Genomic DNA, 19,583 nt, shown 5'->3' on the forward strand with positions numbered 1-19,583 from the left:
GATTTCAGTTTACATCTCACTGGCCACCGCATCTGCAAGAAGGGCAGGAAAATTTACTGGGGTTTTTTGTTTTGTTTCACCTTAAGTTGGGCACATTGCTGACCCCAACAACATCAGGGTACTTTTACCAAGAACACATGGGATAATAGATACTGGGTAGGCAGCTAATGGCTTCTGTCACAATAATTAACATCTTGAAAATTCTGATGAAAGTCGGGACTATAAGACGCTGTGGTTGGTATTTGTAAAACTCGCCCTTGATATGTAACATATTTCCTCCTGCTCACTCTCATCTACTTAAATTCATTCATCATCCCACTAAATAAACTAGCCATCTCAACAGACCTGAGAATAATAATAACAACAGTAGTTTTTACCAGGTAAAAACTGTTTGCACTGTGTTATGCACGTAAAAGCATCACCTGAATGATTTGCTTTAAAATTTTCTACAGTGGTGATGGGGAGGCGTAAATAAGGATAAATGGAATAAGACTTGCATGAGTTGCTAATAGTTGAAGCTGGAAGACAGTTACATGGGGGGGTTGTTATACTCTTCTTTCTACTTTTATAATTATTGAAATTTTCCCAATGAAAAGCTTTAAAAGTCACATTTAATCCTCACATTCCTTCATATCAGGTCAGTTCTTTTACCCCTGGATAAGAATGCTTGGAGTTAAGGAGTGTCACACAATAAGCAAGTGGCAGATTCAATATTCAAACCTGGGTTTATCTCGCTTTGAAGTCTGTGTCCCACCCTTGCCACTCAAGGAAAACACTTTTCAGACAAGCAGCCTGGGCCTCACCTGGAAATCAGTTAGAAATGCAGAGTTCGGGGCCCCACCCCAAGACCTTTTCCACACCCCTTAGATCAGATTGGTGCACACCCACATTCCATGTACTGGGTTCACTGCCCTTCATTGCCTCAACATCAACTGTGGCGTTTCCTTTAGAAAAGATAACCCTCGGCTAAAATAAGGAGGCTAGTTGTGACTCACTATAAACATTTTAGATAACCATTTGATTCACAGCAGTTGTTTCTTTCAACATTGGGCATCTGCTGTAGTGCTGGGCGCTAAACGCCTGTGTGTCAATTAAGCATCTTTCTGACTATGTGTCAACCATTTTTATTAATCACTGCATGCTCGAAACTTAATTTGACTTGTTCTAGTTAAATTAAGCCCTTGCTTCTTCTCACTTAAGGTGTGTTAGATTTTAAAAGCCTTGGGTCTTACAGAAAACTCTCCAGGTGCCTATTTCAACCTCCTCCAGCATCAGCTTTGCTTACCCACCTGTGTGTAACTTTCTTGATTTTTTCCCCTAACATTCTCAGTTTTTTTTTTTTTTTTTTGGAGACAGAGTCTCATGCTTTGTTGGTCAGGCTGAAGTGCAGTGGCACGATCTCAGCTCACTGCAACCTCTGCCTCCCAGGTTCAAGCAATTCTCCTGCCTCAGCCTCCCGAGTAGCTGGGACTACAGGTGCACGCCGGCACAACTGGCTAATTTTTTGCATTTTAGTGGAGACGGGGTTTCACTGTTGTTGCCCAGGCTGGTCTGGAACTCCTGAGCTCTGGTAATCCGCCTGCCCTGGCCTCCCAAAGTGCTAGGATTACAGACATGAGCCACTGTGCCCAGCCCTCAGTCATCTTTTCTAATTTTAGCCCTTTTCATTTTTAAAAGGAAAGAGAGCTGTGGAAATTAGGCAGCCTGAGTCCCAGCTTTGCCACTCATGTGTCATGTAGGCAGAACAGTTAACTGTCGGAGCCTCCAGTTCTTCATCTCCGCAGTGGCTGAGCTCTGTGATCTCAGGCCCCTTCCAGCTTCATCCTTTGTAACCCCTATAACTTGATTTTTCAACCCCTCCCTGACCCTGCAAAACGTTTTGGAGACATCGGGCTCTGCATGCAACCCACTCGATTATATTTTTCCAGTCAGTAAAAGGATCCCAGCATTTACTTTTTTTAATTGGTGTCTCTTTCCAAATGCTAAATGCCTTAATACTTATACTTTATGTGTGTTGGATCCTTTTTAGAACAACTTAGTAAATGAATAAATGAAGCCTGTCATCCATCTCAGTTGTAACCTACTCTTTTAAAGAGGCTGGGTCTTTGCTTTTGAATATTATTCAATATTTTCTAGGTGTCAGATTAACTTGGTGGTTTTATTTTCACTACAATAAACTTTAAACCATGTACATATTTAACACCCTAAGCTGTTTACCAACTTCTATAGCATGAGAAGAGGCAAGGAAAACACCTACAGGAGAGCAGTATAGATGCCATCCCCAGGAGCCATCACTGTAGAAATCAGGCCCATGCTCGTCCCTGTTGAAGGCACAATCATTGGAGTCACTTACTTCTTCTTCTAAGAACTTTTCCCCTACCAGAATCAGGTTAAGCCAGCATGTGATAGTTGTCTCACAAAGTGAAACCTAGGAAAAAGAGCACGCAGTAAAATAGTGATCATGTCAGTCCTTGTGCTAGGTGTGCCTGAAACAGTGTTGCCTGGTCCTACCTTTCCCATGCTATATATATGAAGTGTGTTTCCAATTTGCTTTTCAGGGCAGCTTTTGGCAAGGAGTCTGAAGTTCTTATTGGAAACCTGGGTGATAAATTAATCCCTCCACAAGACATCCTTCGAGACGTCAGTGACCTCAAAGCCTTGGCCAACATGCATGAAAGCCTGGAATGGTTGGCAAGTCGAACAAAGTCAGCTTTCTCCAATCTTTCTACATCCCAGAGTAAGTATCTAGTAGGAAGCTGTTGTGGGGACAGTTGAGGAACTAGACTGAATGCGTTCATTGAAAAATGAGAGTATACACTGGTCACCATGTCGGGGCGCATCTCAAGTTGTCAGAAGATCCTGGTTAGAATTCTGCTTGTGTTGCACCTCTCGTACTTTGTGATAATGGGAAAGGAACTAATCTTGGTTTCCCTGTGTGGAATGTGGGAAGCCAAGAAAGGCCCATGTTAACATAGCTTGATATTAACATAGCCTTAGAAACATCAGTTCATCTAGGATTGAGCCACTATGTCTCAAGAACAGAAAGCAATACCTTTTTTCCTCCTTACAGCAACTTCTCAAGGGCAGAAACTGTCTCAGAGCTCAGGGCTGTGTGCACAGCTGACATTCTCATTTTACTTGGCATAAAGCTAATTTTTTTATTGGAGTCATAGAAGTGATTAAGGTGCTAGAAAATAGAGTCAATGAAGACAACAATTATTCTGGAAAAAAAGATGGCTGAGAGATAGCAATTACAGATTTCAAGGAAATTAAGGAACAGAACATGAAATTAGGGGAACCTCTTTTTCTGTCAAGGACCAATGACTTAGAGAAAAATGATTTGAAAAAAATGATTTGAAAACTTTAGGGCACATAAACTTTAATAGCTATACAATTGTACTTAAAGCATTACTTCAGGAGTATGTATAACACAATTAAAATAGAGACAAAGAAAACATGATATGAAGAAGGCATAAAGGAAAAGGCAGATTTATTATTTATTTATTGAGACAGTCTCACTCTGTCGCCCAGGCTGGAGTGCAGTGGCACAATCTCAGCTCACAGCAACATCTGCCTTCTGGGGTCAAGCGATTCTCATGCTTCAGCTTCCTGAGTAGCTGGGATTACAAGTGTGCACCACCACACCTGGCTTTGTGTTTTTAGTAGAGATGGGGTTTCGCCATGTTGGCCAGGCTGGTCTCAAACTCCTGGGCTCAAGCGATCCACCTGCCTTGGCCTCCCAAAGTGCTGGGATTACAAGTATGTAATCCAACCAAATCCAGCCCAAAAGGCAGATTTAGATGCATGAATGGAGAGATAGAAACAGGATAGAAAAAGCCAAAAAACAACAGGAAGGAGAAGGAAGCAAAATCACCTGTGAATTTAATATTAGGGCTATTAGACAATTATTAGAAAGAAAACATTATTTGCACTGTGCACAGCAGAGTGAGTTTTTTTTAAATCACCGTCATTTGAGAAGGTATTATTACTTGATTAGCCTTGTTTCCAGCCTAGAGATAGAAAGGTGTGGATTAAATTCACAGGGTGAATTATTCTCTTATCCTCTCGGAGTCTAAGGAGCCCCTTAAGTGCTCACTGCTTGTATGGCCTCATGCTGATTCTCTGCCTATCCCAAGGGCCAATGCGGGGTGGGAGGAAGGCACTGAATCTGTGGGCTTTGGAGGGAGATCATAGAATCTGCACTAGAAATCTTCTTAAAATATTACTGTATATTTATACTTTTATTCTTATGTCTTTTATTGAAAATACTACTTATTTTTGAGACAGTCTTGCTATATTACCCAGGCTAGTCTTGAACTTCTGGCCTTAGGTGATCCTCCCATCTCAGCCTCCCAAATAGCTGGGACTACAAGCATGCATCACCATGCCCAACTCTAAAAGACTGCTTTTTATCTGATGACAAAATTATACAAGTTTATTCTCAGAAATCTATAAGAATAGAAAATGTGTCTACCAATTAAGGATAGTTTGGGCACAGTATTACTTTTGACCAGATTCTACATACGGATGTATCCTTAAAGGCCCCTTTAAGTTTATAATCCCATAGTATCAGGCAGTTCTATTACAAGCAGCAGTTTAAATTATCCATTTTATCTGCCAAACCCACTCTGCTCCCTTCTCCCCTCTAGAAAAAGTCAGAAAGAACTAATTTTTCTTTGCTAGTTGCAAAATGAACAGCTCTAAAAAAGGGGCCACTTGCCTCTTTTCCTGGTTTTCTTTGACTTGGAAATACAGAGCTGCTTAGGTAGTTTATTTAGTAATGTTTGGAAGGAGTGCTGTCATTTAGTATGTCATTAGCATCTAATATTTAATGCTACAATCTCTTGTTTCTAATGACACAGCATTCTAGATTTCTATTCTGCCCATTCTAAAAGGGCTTCACAAAGCAAGATAGTATATAACCTCTGTAGCAAGCCACTGAGTGATTCACACAGGCTAACCTGGCATCAACTGTTTTCAAAAGGTGAAAGATGCATTCTAAGTTATGCTTAACTTTGTAATTGCACAATTTAGCTGTTGTGTTCATGTCACTGAAAGTACCCCATAAAGTTGATGTCTAATTCGTGCCTATAATCATCTCTGTTATTCTGACAAAGATCTCATCTACCACGCCTGTTAATCCTTTGCCTCATGTTCTCAGTTCCATTTTATAACATAAGTTGTACCCTCTCAGTTCCTTCCAGGGTGATTATTCCACTCAGTGAGTGATTTAAGTAACTGTCAGCATTTTGAGAATCAGTGCAAAACCCAAGTGAACTGTAATCACTACTTATGGTGTCTTTGCTAAAACAAAGCATCAAGCAAGCCTGGTTTATCCTGCTAACAGCAAGCCTGGCTCACCCCCACTTACGTGCTCTTTGAATTCCCAGGAGAGATGCCCATTGATGTTTATAATTTGAACAAAGCAGGGGATTCTCTGATAATGGCTTACTTTGATTGCCCTATGTCAGTGTGACTCTAGAAAGGGGACAAGGGGACAGCTTTTAATTTTTTATTTTTTTGAAAAGTGAACCAAATGATTACTGCAACAAAAGTGTTTCCAAGTCTGGAGACTAGAGAACTCGAGGAAAATGCTCAGCAGGATGGGAAGAAATCAAGTAAGAAGATGTTCGGTTTATTCCTTGTTCCACATTCTGTTAACTATTTGGTATGGTAAAGGCCATGTTTTATTAAGCTTAAGAAGCTATTACTGTGATAGGGTGGAAAAAGTTTGCAGAAAATTATTTTCTTTCTTTTTTTCTTTATTTTGAGACGGATTCATGCAGTGGTGCGATCTCCGCTCACTGCAAGCTCTGCCTCCCGGGTTCAAGCGATTCTCCTGCCTCAGCTTCCCGAGTAGCTGGGATTACAGGCGCGCGCCACCACACCCAGCTAATTTTTTGTATTTTTAATAGAGGCGGGGTTTCACTATGTTAGCCAGGCTGGTCTCGAACTCCTGACCTCGTGATCCGCCAACCTCAGCCTCCCAAAGTGCTGGGATTACCGGCATGAGCCACCGCGCCCGGCCAAAAATTATTTTCATAGTAGAATATCTCTTCAGATAGGACAGTAGGATTCTCATCCACCTGAACATTTCACATCAGGTATTACATTTAGAAGAAAGTAGAGAAAAAATTCCACATTTTAATGCCGGAGCATGGCTGGCTATACATTGTTCAGCAGGTTAAAACTGATTATTTTTTTTCTAAGGTAGTTTTTTCATTTCTTTTCGTATTTGCCTAAATGTTTCTCTTAACTCCTTTAGACATAAAAGGGTCTCCTGGTTGTATCTAACTCCTGACCACACCAAAGGTATAACTCTTGTATTTGCCCTACCACACAGTCCACAGTTCCCTGTTCCATCTTCTCTGGTATTCTCCCCTCAGTCTTTCCGACACTGGTTCTACTTAAGATTCTTTCAGTTGAAAGTCACAGACTTAATTGAAGGAAAAAAAATGCATTGACTCATACAACTGATTAAATCAAAGGACTTTAAGAGTGACTGGATCCAGAGGTTCTCCAAATATCATCAGGTCCCAGGCATGCTTACACACCTGTTCTCTCTCTCTCTCTTTTTCCCCCACACCCCACCCCAGTCTCAGCCTCCCATCCCTACCCCTAGAAGACCCTTACATTCAGGACCTGCTTTAACAGATGTGCTTTCAGTGCAAGGAAGGTGGGCAGGAGCATATTTAGCCTTGAGCATTCAGGATGTAAGTTTCTACTTATTTTCCTGCATTAATCACAATTTCAACCTCGTAATAAAGGCACAAATAATGCTGGCTTTTTGTAATGCCTGCTGTTTGTAAGATCCCTAAATAAAGACTCCGAAATTGTTATCATTAAGAAAATTCTCAGAACAAAATATGACCTACATAAAAATTGTTAGACTATTTTTCAGTTTAACATTAGTGATTTTCTTTTGCATCTTATCCTTTTGTTTTAAAGATAGATTGTTTTTAAAAATAGACTACACAGAATTTGAAGGAGGCTCAAGGGCTTATTTTGTCTCCATGGCTTCCTTAGGGAGGCCCTTCTCTCTATCTTGAATTCTGTAAAAATCTCTGGGATTAGAGATTCTACAACCTCCTTGATTATATATTCTGCTCCTTACCAGCTAGGAAGTCATTTTTTTTTTTTTTTTAAGTGAAACCCCTGTGCTTCAGTCTAAACCTCATTCTTCTTTTATACTCTCTTCAGAAATTAAATAATGACTATTAACAACTATTTTCTCTATAAAATATTGTAATGCTTCCAAAAATGTTTCCGTGGACTTGTACTTCCCTATCACTGGATTTTAAAGATTTTTGGGCCTGTGATAATTCCAGTCTGTGAGTCAAGGACACCCAAATCTAGTAGGATTAGGAACCCCGATCAGGCGCAAGTTCAGTCTCTTGGACGATGATTTGGCTGTTGGCTTTTGTGAATGTGGGGCTTAGGGTAGGATCTTTGACAGCAGGCTTACCCACTCCAGCTCTCTGAGTTCCCGTTGCCGAAGTTCTTGCTAAGCCCACATACATGAATAGTAAGAGTAAGAAAAACCATGCCCTAGTCTTTTTCAGTCTGAGCAACCACAAAGTTAAACATTCTTCTAATTTTTCGGGCAAATAAATCTCATAATTTTGGTTGCCAGAATTGGTTTGTGAATTGCAGTATTAGTTATACAATTATTTATATACTTCTTTCTTAAAGGTAAATTATTGTTAGGCATCTTACAAATCATCTGGTCTAACTCAGTCATTTTGCACATGAGGAAATTAAGGTCTCAGAGTGGTTATATCACCTGTCTGTGCCAAACTGAGATGGAGCAGGTCTTCAGATTCCCAGTTTAATTTTCTTTCTACTACGTCAGTTAGAGCCACTAATGGGACCTTTCATGCCATATTCCTATTAAACCACTCCAGCAGTGTGGACATATTTTATTTTAATGGAAGCACTTTAATGCTTACAAGTAACTTGTGATCATTTCTGATCATTTTCTTGTGCCTAAACAGAATTTCTGCACCTAAATATGTGGAATTATTGTACAGACCCCTCTTAAATTTCATCTTAGTTGCAATAAAACATTTCTCTAATTTGCCACTCTCTATTTTTGTTTTGCACGTGTTTTCTAAGTTAGAAACTCCATCTGTCTTGTTATCATGCCATGTAATATATTCTAGATATTGCTTTGTCCTACACAGTAGCCACTAGCCCTGTGTGACTATTTAAATTTAAATTAATTAAAATTAAAAATGTAGTTCCTCTGTCATACTATCCACGTCTCAAATGCTCAGTGGCTGTTATATTGGACAGTGTAGGTATAGAACATTTTCATCATCACAGAAAGTTCTGTTGGCCAATGCTGTAGATCATCACCGAGGTCATTGATAAAGGTTAAAAATAATTCCAGTCCATATACTTAGGCTTTGAAAGATACTTGAAATGCCTACCTAGTTCTAACAAAACATGGTGAACTACTTTAATTGTCCAGCCTCAGATCACATGTACTCTCCTGATGAAGGTTGATGTTTTTGGCTCTGCATTATCAAAATTTCTCCTATTGATGTTAACTAATGCTAAAAGGGAAAAGGTTTCGTGATCAAATAGACTGGGAAAATATTAAAGTACATTAAATATAATTCAATACCAGAAAACCTCTAAAATCTTTACTATATTAACCAGATAATTACAGCAGTGGAATGTTTCTTAAACTTACTTTTCAGTGGAATTCTTTTCTCCCAGCCCAGTATCTCACAGGGCTTTTTGTCCATGAAACAACTTTCAGGTGACACTGCCCAATGCTATATTTATATAATTTGTTTAGAATATTTTATTTCTCCCAGCACCATCAGGCTCAGGGCAGATGTTCCACTATTGCGGGAACTTAATTTCATATTATTGGCAAATTTGCATACTATCAGATGACTTATTTTGCAATTTGGTTATTTGATTATTTGATTCATTTAGTGATTTTTAGACATGTTCAAGTCAACCAATATAAAATAACCATGGTTTCCCTTTCCACCTGTTTCAGGCTTGGCTACTGCTATACTGACCCTTTTCCAGTCATTGTGCTTTTCTCACAATTCTCAAAGATTCTAGCTACAATTTTATAACACACCCCAATTTATGGAATAATGTCAATATATCCATTGTGGGGCTTCTGGGATTGATTTATGGCAAAAATTTTGTTGTATAATGTTTTTAGATTAAGTTGCAAAGATACTACAGATAATCTCCTTATCTCTCTCATCCAGTTTCCCCCATTGTTAATATATGAGTATGATACATATGTTGCAACTAATGAATCAATATTGATACTTTGTTATTAATGAAAGTCTATAGTTAGTTCAGATTTTCTTAGTTTTTCCCTGATCTTCTTTTTCTGTTCTAGGATCTCATCCAGGATGTATCACATATACACCACAGTTTTCCCATATCACAGTTACCACATATATCACATAATGATGTCTCCTTAGGCTCATTTACACTGTGACAGTTTCCTAGACTTTCCTTGTTTTTTATGACCTCGAGAGTTTATAGGAATTCTGGTTGGGTATTTGTAGAATCTTCTTCAATTTGGCTATATCTGGTGTCTTTTCCTGATAAGACTGGGCTTGTGGGTTTTCAAAAGGAAAACTGCAGAGACGAGGTACCATTCTGATGAAATCACATCAAGGGTACATATCATCAATGTAACTTATTACTGATGATGTCTAGGATTGGTTTTGTGCCTCCAATTTGTGTAGTCCTCTCTTGACAGTTCCTTCCGAATTTTGGATTGATTCTCCACTTTCCTATACAAATTGCTTATCTTTCTAGTGGCTATTTTTTTCACATGATAGAAGCATCTTATTATAAGCCCAATGTTTGGATGAGTTGAATACTTGCTAAGAAAAATGGTTGTCTACCTTAAACAATTATGCAGTTGATATGAATTATAATCTTGTGGGTCTGAAAGACTCTGTGGGAGGAACTGTTTTTTAATACCCTGAGCCACTTGACTAAGGCCTGTAGCTACTTTTTGGTTCCTATATGTGCTAAACATCCCTTAGTAAATATATACAACCATATTAATTTCCAATAAAACCATGCTGACATTGAAAGAGTTTAACTAAATTTCTGTACTAAAAATAAAGTCTTATTTTAATCCATTGTAATTAAACTGTAATGTGCAGTATTGACTCAAAACCCATTCACAAGTGGAACTCGCTTCCTGAGAAGTCCTTTTAGAGTAGGATACCTCATACCGAGCTGCACATCAGTTACAATCAGTTAGAGAGCTTTAAAAATACTGATGCAGAGATTTTGATGTAATTGTTCCTAGGTATGACATGGGCAACAACAGGCTACACCCCAGACCAATCAAATCAGAGGCAGAGAACCCATGTTGTAAAGGAGTGGTTTTCAGCCTCATCTCATTAGAAATGCCTGTGCTTTTTAACATATCCCCAGGCAATTTTAACAAACAGCCAAGGTTGAGAACCACCAATTTAGAGCCCCTAAAAATTGATTCTTCAATTTCTGTCACTCTCTATATTTGGGAAATGCTTTGTAATTATTTTGCCAGTTCTTCTATCCTCTGAAGCTTGAGATTAACGTGATTTCCCATTTTACTGACAAGAACAGTAGGCATGGAGATACTGTACTTTGTGTCCATGCCAGAGTCGGGACCACAGCCTTGCTTAGCAGTTGTTAGCTAAACTGTCACCGAAATCTGATTAAAAACAAAACTGTTCCTCTTATACTTTTCAAGCCAGCTACATGAGAAGGGCATAAGGAATCTGTGTCTCTCAACACAAAAGGCTGCAATTCAATAGAATGAATGTAGATATGTCATTGAAATTATATCATTGAAAATAAATGGAAAAGGCCTAGGTGTCGGTCCACCCCCATCCCCCAAGTGCACAGTTGTACAATATTCCAGCATGTTTTTATGCATTCCCTATGGTGATTTAATATTTTCTATGAGATGGAATGTGAATTTTCTCATGCTAGAGCTCACTATCATGGACTCTTTGTGCCTTAATAGTAAATGAAAAATAAAATGCAAATCCCCCAGCTGTTTGTTTTTCTGCCTTGGCATAAATGAGAATAAGAATTTCCCTACCCAAGATCTCATGGGAATCTGTCATGTTTCAGGTTTGCGTTTGTCAAACCATTAAGCCAGAGTTTTCCTTGTCATAATTTCATCTGATTCTTTTTAATTAGAACTCTATGCATGGTAATTCCTCTCCCGCCTCAGTATTTACAAGTTTCAAATATTTGTTGACTGTTATCAGACAGCTCCTCCTCAGCCCACCGTACATGTTTAGTTTCTCTAATCACCTTTCTGTGGTTAGACTTTCCACGCCCTTCATCGTTTTTCAGTCTTAGTAATTGTCATTTTCCTAAGCTGACTCTCATATTGTGGCTTCATTTCTTTGTTCTTCTTTTATTGATGATACCTTCCAAATTCATTGCCATTGGTTGATTTCATGATGATGCTATTGACTAAGTAAATTAATTTACCACTGGTATTGTATTTTGTTCATGAGCTTCCCACCCCCTGCCTAACTCTAAATATATTTTGACCTTATCTAATTAACATTACTTGTATTTCTGTATGAGCCTTTCTCCCTTTTAAAAATAATGTCCAAATATATTTCCATGTTGTGCTCAATGTCTCAACTAATCTTTTGTAGGAACAAAAGCACCAACTGATAATTGTATGATGATCAAGTTTTGTTCATTTTCAGTCTTAATTGTACTCTGTTTATATTTACAAACTCATTGAAACTTATCATAATGAAGAAACAAGTGTGTGGAAAGCCCCTGTGCTTAGCGTGTTCACCTGATTCTTCTTAGCCCTCTTCTGAAACCCACGTTGTTACTAGGAATGGAGATGCTGCTTATTCTTTTATTTTCTAAGGAATACCATCTAGACCTCTCTGTCTCCTTCTGTTTATCATGCAAGCTTCAGACTGACCCCAGTGGGGTTCCCCGTGTTTCTTGGTTTTGAACACATTTTAAATTGCTGATACACAAGGGTTACCCCCTTTGTAAAACATCTCTACTCTCTTGTTTTCCCTCTCCTGTGATTGAGTGCCTTGAATGTCTTCCCTCGGCTCCCCAATCATGGTGACTTTTGACTCTCCTCACAATTCATGAAATTCTCCTTTTAATTCATAGAATCTTTGTCATTCTTCTCCCTTAGTCTAGGAGACATAGAGCACATATTTGACTTTGTAGTCTGACACACTTAAGGACAAATCAGGCAAGTTAGTATATAACCGGGGAAACTAGCCTGTCTGACCTAAATCGGTCTTCTCACCTGTTAAATCGAAATAATGATGCATACTCATTGGATTGGTCCAACTATTAAATGATCTGATGAACTTGAAGTTCTCAGCAGTGTCTGATACACAGTGGGGCTCACTATGGGGTTTCTGGGCTTCCTACCGTAAATCTTATCCCTGGAGCTCTCATTTGCTGTCCTGGGTCTTCCCCTTCCTCCTGCCCCTTCAGGCTTCTTTTTTCTCTCAAGTTGTATGGTTGCTTTCAAAGCTGTTACTATGTATGCTCCTAAATCATTTCCAGTAAATCATAGCTGTCACTCACCAGAGCTCCCAAAGTGTTTCTGAGGTCATGGAAGTGTGTCTGAGAATGGGCCTGCATCTGAGGGCCTACAAGTGCTCATCTGAGAAGCCAGGGTTGAATTTGAAAAAGGCACCTTTTGTTCTTCAAAACTGTGAAAACAAGGCTCAGCTATATTGAAAAACATGCCAAATCCAACCACAATCCCCTTCTGTCAATCAGCTGGTCGTTAGTAGAGTTCACTGTCCTGTGCGGATTAGAAAGCAGTACCCCACCTCCCTCCGTAAGGAGGTGATTGTCAACTGTGGAGCTACAGAAGGCTCGTGCTGTCGGCGTTTCAATGTAATTATGGAGTTCTAAGTACTTGCCCATAAAAAATTATGTGGCTGTTTCTTTGGAAATGCCAACATTTGTATCCATAAGGGAAATATTTTATTAAAATATGATAATATCATGGATGCTTAAGTTTGGTGGCTGGGAGCTGCCAGCTGAATGATTGTATCTTCAAGCAAAACTATAAAATGGAAACAACCAGAAGAAACATAAATGACAAAAGTCTCTGGGAAAGAGGAGAGACAGAAGGAGTCAGAAAGCAAGAGAAGGCTCTAAAATGGCATGCTGAAATTGCAGAATCAGACAGAGAAGATGGTGGAAATGCAGAGTCACCAGAGCCCGAGCCGACACCCCGCACAGCAGAGAGGAGGAGCGGCTGCTGCAGCAGAGTGACTTGAACAAGACATCTGAGGGGACTGATTTGGTTGCCAAGCAGAACCATGCGTTCCAATGAGGAGCAGTGGAAGATTGTACCTGAAGGCGCTGATTGTGCTATTCAGTCTGGCCTCTTATCTAGAAAAACCCTTAGACACTTGGGTGTTTTAAAACCTGAGATAAGCCCAGGAACCAGTGTGAAATCATGACTTAATGAACTCCTCACCAGAGAGTGTGTCTTTCCATTCTTCACCCTTGAAACTAAGTTTAGGTCTCCTACAAAATGCAGTGGGTGAGGGGAGACAAAGCCTGACAGGGAAATCAGAAAGAAGATGGAGGACTGGCCGAAGTAACATGGAAGAATTCTCCATTACTTCGTGGGATTGAATTTAGAAAAATGTTCTAAATGTGAACTGGACGTGCTTTTTTTTCAGACAGCTTCCTTATTACTCAATAGTGCATAAAGACTTTTTCCAGACAGCCCAGGAAAATGTAGCAAAGGGGCAGGATGTGCGAATCGTATGCGTGTAACGGCCCCAAAGGATACTACGGTAATGATAATGGATTCAAGTTTTAGATTACGTTTCAGACTTTCAGGGACCTTTATAACCACTCATTCTTAATTTCTTATCCCTGTCTCAAGCTGTAGTTGACAAACCAGCCTTTATATTCTCAGTTTTACAAGGCATGATCATGAAATGCAAAAGTTTGGCAGTTGCCCAAGGTCAAAATCAGTCAGTGACAAAAATCTAGACCACATCTGTCTGTTCTCAGAGTGCAGACCAGAGTGTCTGGAAAAACAATATAATCACCTATGATGAGTTATGAGTGACAGAGCTACAAGCACACCAAACCAGTATGCCTTTGTTTCCCCACGGAGGCAATGCTGTTGTTCAGCCATCTCCCAAAGCTACAGCAGCAAGGCGAGTGCAATGCTGTGTGCCTAGTATAAATGGTATTGAATAAAATGTTTAGTATAAATGGGTATTGAATAATACACTTTAAAAGAAGGAGTGGGGAAAAGTGAGCTTGACATTATTTTAGTCTCTTTCAGAAGCTGAGATGTAAAAGCTGTACCTCCTGCCCCCAAAGGACCTATTTTGGAACCAAATTTGGTAGTCATGCATTCAGGGAGAGGTTGTCTTATTATCTTAAATTCAATACTGTGATTGATATTAAATATTGTAAATTATACAATAAAAGATTTCCTTCTTCATATGGGTACAGAGGTAGATCAGATATAGGTCTCTAAGGCACAGTGTTCCTTATTAATAGCAGTTAATTCTGTGTACTAACATCTTTGAGCTCTGGTTGTTGAATCCTAGGTGGATTTGACTAGAGTTCTTAACCAACATCTTAATCCAATTTTTATGAAAGGAAGAGTAATGAGGACTTTTCTGTAAGACTGATGAAAAACCTAAGTGTCTTTATAGAAGCCAAGAATATCTGATCAGATTCTTCAGGGAAGCAAAAATCCTGTAAATGTCAGAAAGATGTTACATGCTGGAAAACCCTTTTGGTCAAATTCATCTAAAGAAGGTACTATTTGTAGGTGACTTTTCAGCAAGTCTGTCAAAAGCTTCTTGCTACAGATAAAAATTCAATAACCTTTCACTGTGGATGTGCCACAATTATCACTAATTTAAAAACAGTCCCTCTAATAGAGTATTTTATCATGCTGGACAGTCTCTGCATTGTTCATTATTTAGTGTTTGCTAAGCTGATGGCACTTCCACCACACTTTTCTTATCTCTACTTCTTCAGAATTGGATTTTATATTTCCAAACCAGCCAGATATGACAAGTCATTTTCGTGTCTCTTGTCTTTTAAGAAACGCAAACTTGATTTCTTTTTTTTTTTTTTTTTTAACAATCACCATTTAAAAGATTAAATTTATTGGAAATGTCTGTATTAACTAGCATTGGGATGTGCAGTAAGGCCTGTTGCATTTTAATTGCGACTGGGGTCTTCCCTTCTTTTTTATTCTTTTTATTTTCTAATACATGTGTATTCTCTGTCTCTTTGGATTCCCCCATTCTGCTAAAACACACAGTGTATGGCAAAGATGAGGTATTATGAAGCCTGATGTAGTCAGAAGACAAGATGAGGAGAGTATTATCAGAATTATTATATTATAGAACCTCCAAAAGGTGGTGATAAACGATATAAGTAGATCTTTCAGTAAATATAGACTGTCTTTATATGAGAAACTTCCTGAAAGGAAAATGATAAAGTCATTAGCCTGACACCCGAGGGATACATGCCACTTCAAACAACATCTTTCTATGTATAGCTCATTATTGAAATTTTTAACTGTTTTAAGCCTGAAAAAATTCTACTCCCTGTGGTTCTGAAAGGATTTTAAAAGATCTGTATACTTTACCCAAGCTTTGGACCCCAATAAGACAGCCACACATCTTCTGTCACTGGGAACTCTCTCCTTAGGCCTCAGGGCCTGCTTCTGTGTCCAAGAGAGTCTGTCCCAATTTTCAGGGAAGTATAGAACTTCATTCAAGAAGTTTGATGATAAGATTTTGACGTTTTATGGGTACAGTCTTTCAGTAGTGATATCAGAATGCTGAAAAAGATTGTGTTAGAAAATCTCACCAAAATATTCATTTTAAGATTTATGGATTATTGTTGTAAGCATCAAACAGAAATAGCATTGTAGTCTGTCTTCATACATTAATAATAAGGGCTGCCCTTTAGGATTGGCTTTACGATGAAAAATATTTGCTCAAACTTTACCCAGAGACAGGAGATGCCGGTCACGTCTGCTTCTAAAAGAGGGACTGTGACTAAAAATCCACCATCGTATTACTTGTTTAATGGTACCACAAGTCCAATTAACGCATTTGTTCAAGCCAACAGCCTTTTAGCTTTTCACAGAAATCTTGGAAGTGTGCTAGAGAAACACCCCCACAAAAGAGTTTTGCATATGCTGCTGTATCTGCCTCTCTCCAGGAAGCGGCGCATGGGTCACTGACAGACAGATGGCTGCCACAAGCACCACCAGCGGCCGGAAGCTCCTCCCACCAGCTCCCATTCCCGCAAAACAAATGGGAAGGGGTGCTTTTCTTGAATGCTGTGCCTGGACTTTCTCTCCCTTGACCCAGCCCTACCCATGGAATACCGAGGCCACCTCAACATCTGTTACACTGCTGCCTTAATTCTAGTCCTCAACACCAGCGTAACTCAATAGAGGAGTATGGGCTTGTCCTTGGACAAGGTACTTGACATTGCTGATGGTGTCATTTGTATTATAAATCCCTCATAGGTTGTTTGGAGGATCAGCTCAACTAATGTATACACAACACCTGGTACAATGCCTACAAACAGTGATCACATGATAAATAGTAGTTTCTTCTGCTTCCTCTTTTTTAAGTTCTTTTCCTCATTCTTATTCTTCCTGAGAATATTTTATTTCTCTCTTTCTCATATAGCTACCAACATTTGCCGAAAGTGGTACTCACCGTGAAATGCCCAAGTCCGCCCTCTGTTTATTTCCCCCTGCTCCTGTCCTTCCTATTGATAACTGGGTTATTCTGCCCATTCTGCTTGATAGTTTAATTTCATCTCAAAAGATCTTTGCTGTATTGCAGCTGAAATTAGATTTTGAGCTCTTAAGTTTAACAGCCTTCCAAAATCCACGTGGCCTTGGAACATAGGCATAGGGTAAGGTCGTATTTATTCAGGGCCACAATGAGTGAAACTTAAGGTTAAACCTCGAGCTCTCATTAAATTACTTCCTCTGTGAACTTGCATGTCAGCATATCAAGAAATATGGCAATGAAGAAGCTGCTGAATTGGCCGGGCGCAGTGGCTCACGCCTGAATCCTACCACTTTGGGAGGCCAAGGCGGGTGGATCACCTGAGGCCAGGAGTTACTAGCCTGGCCAACATGGTGAAGCCCCATCTCTACTAAAAACACAAAAATTAGCCAAGCGTGGTGGCAGGCACCTGTAATCTCAGCTACTCAGGAGGCTGAGGCAGGAGAATTGCTGGAACCCAGGAGGCAGAGGTTGCAGTGAGCCAAGATTGTGCCTTTGCACTCCAGCGCGAGCCGACAGCAGCAAGACTCTGTCTCAGAAAAATAAAAAAGAAAGAAAGAAAATGCTGAATTGTGACTTCAGTAAAAACTATTACAAAAATGGCAGACCAGCTAATTTCAGAGCCCACAGTAGCTCTGGGACTCAGGCCTTTTAACATCAACAGAATGATTCTGTCTGTGTTGAAGTGGGCTTTGGAATAGCTCTAGTTAAGATCTATCCAAGCTTCAGCTGGGCCTCTTCCACAGGGGTGACAGTAATCTGGTTAGCTGCTTACGCCTCTCTGCTGCCTAATAACACACTTACAGGAGTTCTGGGAGTCTCAGTTCTGCTAGGATCTTAGGAGTATTAGCTAGGAATGGAAATTTGTGTTCTGTTTGATTATCATTTCAGCCATTTTTAAATGTCCAGTTTGGTGGCATTCAGTACATTCACATTATTGAGTAACCATCACCATCGTCCATCTGCAGAACTTTTCTCATCTTCCCAAACTAAAACTCCATATTCCTGAAACAATAATCCCTCATTTCTCCTTCCCTCCAGCCCGTAGCAACCTGCATGCTACTTCCTGTCTCTATGACTATGACTACCCTAGGTGGCCCATATAAGTGGAATCATATAGTATTTGTCCTTTTGTGACTGACTTGTTTTGTTTAGCATGATGTCTTTAAGGTCCATCCATGTTGAAACACGTGTTAGCATTCCCTTCTTTTTTGAAAGCTGCAGATACTCTATTGAATGACTGTACCACACTTTCTCCATTCATCCATCAATGGATGCTTAGGGTGCTTCTATCTTTTGCCTGTTGTGAGTAATGCTGCTGTAACATGGGGGGACAAATATCTGTTTGAGTCCTGGTTTTCAGATCGTTTGGGTATATACCCAGAAGTGAAATTGTGGAAATTAGTCATTTGAGATTAGATGTATTTCACATGTTTTTCTACTTCTTCTCAACTCTCTGATTGTTTATATATGTGACATCTTCTGAAGGAAAGTTCAGTATGTTTCTCAGATATGATAATAATATATAGGCCAGGCATGGTGGCTCACGCCTATAATCCCAGCACTTTGGGAAGCCAAGGTGGGTGGATCACTTGAGGTCAAGAGTTTGCCGCCTTCAAATCAATCATTACTTCTTACCACCTCTTGAAATAGAAAATAAAAGATTTGGCCAGGCGGTGGCCAGGCACAGTGGCTCATGCCTGTAATCTCAGCACTTTGGGAGACTGAGGTGGGAAGATCTCTTGAGCCCAGGAGTTTGAGACCAGACTAGGCAACACAGGGAGACCTCATCTCTACAAAAAAAAAAAAAAAAAAAAAAGATTAGCCAGGTGTGGCCCCATTTCTACAAAAAAAATTTTTTTTTTAGTTAGCTGGACATGGTCATGTACACATGTGGTCCCAGCTACTAGGGAGGCTAAGGTGGGAGGACCACTTGAGCCTGGGACGTCAAGGCTGCAGTGACGTGTGATTGCACCACTACCCTCCAGCCCAGAACGGAGAAAGACCCTGTCTCAAAAAGGAAAAGAAAAGAAAAAAATTTAAAAGCCCTAGAGAGTGCCCTCCTTTCACTCCTAGGGAATTCAACATTGACAATGGAAATTTAAGCTTACTGGCTTGTTCTCTAGATCAGCTGTGTACAATGTTGGCTATATGCCCCCCAAGAATTGTGTAAAACAATACATTGAAGCATGGGAAGGAAACATGAGACCACTTATGTATAGTTTTTAAAAGTAAAACAGTCAGAAACGATGCAAGTTTTACTAATATTTAACATAAGAGATGACATGGTAGCCCTCATTTGAGCCATATGTGAAGTACTATACGGAAGGAGTCCTGCAGGAACCCCAAGGATTCCTCAGTAGAGAGAGGCTCACTTTGGCATCTTCGGCCATTTTTTTAAATTTTCATCATTTTGTAATATGTTCCAGGTGAAGTAAATTTATGGATTACGTTTTCTAGTTTTTACTAAACTCACCTTCCCCAGATGGATAAGTGACTTCAAAGGGAAACTTTGGATTGACACTATAAGCAAAACTGAACAATGAGAAAATGGCAGAGCTGGCATTGTCATTGTTCCTGGCGGGGATCTTCATCAGTCACATTATAATTATCTAAGCAGTAATAATCTAATCAGATGACTGGAAACTGGCAAAAGAACTTGTCAAGGATATTATTTGGAATACGGATTTACATCTACAATTATTAACATGAACCTTGCTCTAAGTGTATGTGTGCCTTGAAATATTAGCTATTACATGTTGAAGC

At 39.6% G+C, this 19,583-nt stretch overlaps 1 protein-coding gene across 1 annotated transcript in view; it reads left to right on the top strand.

The window, feature by feature from the left end:
* Positions 1–19,583, top strand: part of EXOC4 (exocyst complex component 4) — an 818,776-nt gene that overhangs the window by 686,467 nt on the left and 112,726 nt on the right. The window contains exon 14 of the mRNA XM_007982965.3: positions 2,559–2,737. Within this exon, the coding sequence (XP_007981156.3) occupies positions 2,559–2,737 (179 nt within the window). The remainder of the gene's footprint in view (positions 1–2,558; positions 2,738–19,583) is intronic.

This window comes from Chlorocebus sabaeus, chromosome 21 (genome assembly GCF_047675955.1).
Source record: "Chlorocebus sabaeus isolate Y175 chromosome 21, mChlSab1.0.hap1, whole genome shotgun sequence".
NCBI classification, from domain to species: Eukaryota; Metazoa; Chordata; class Mammalia; order Primates; family Cercopithecidae; genus Chlorocebus; species Chlorocebus sabaeus.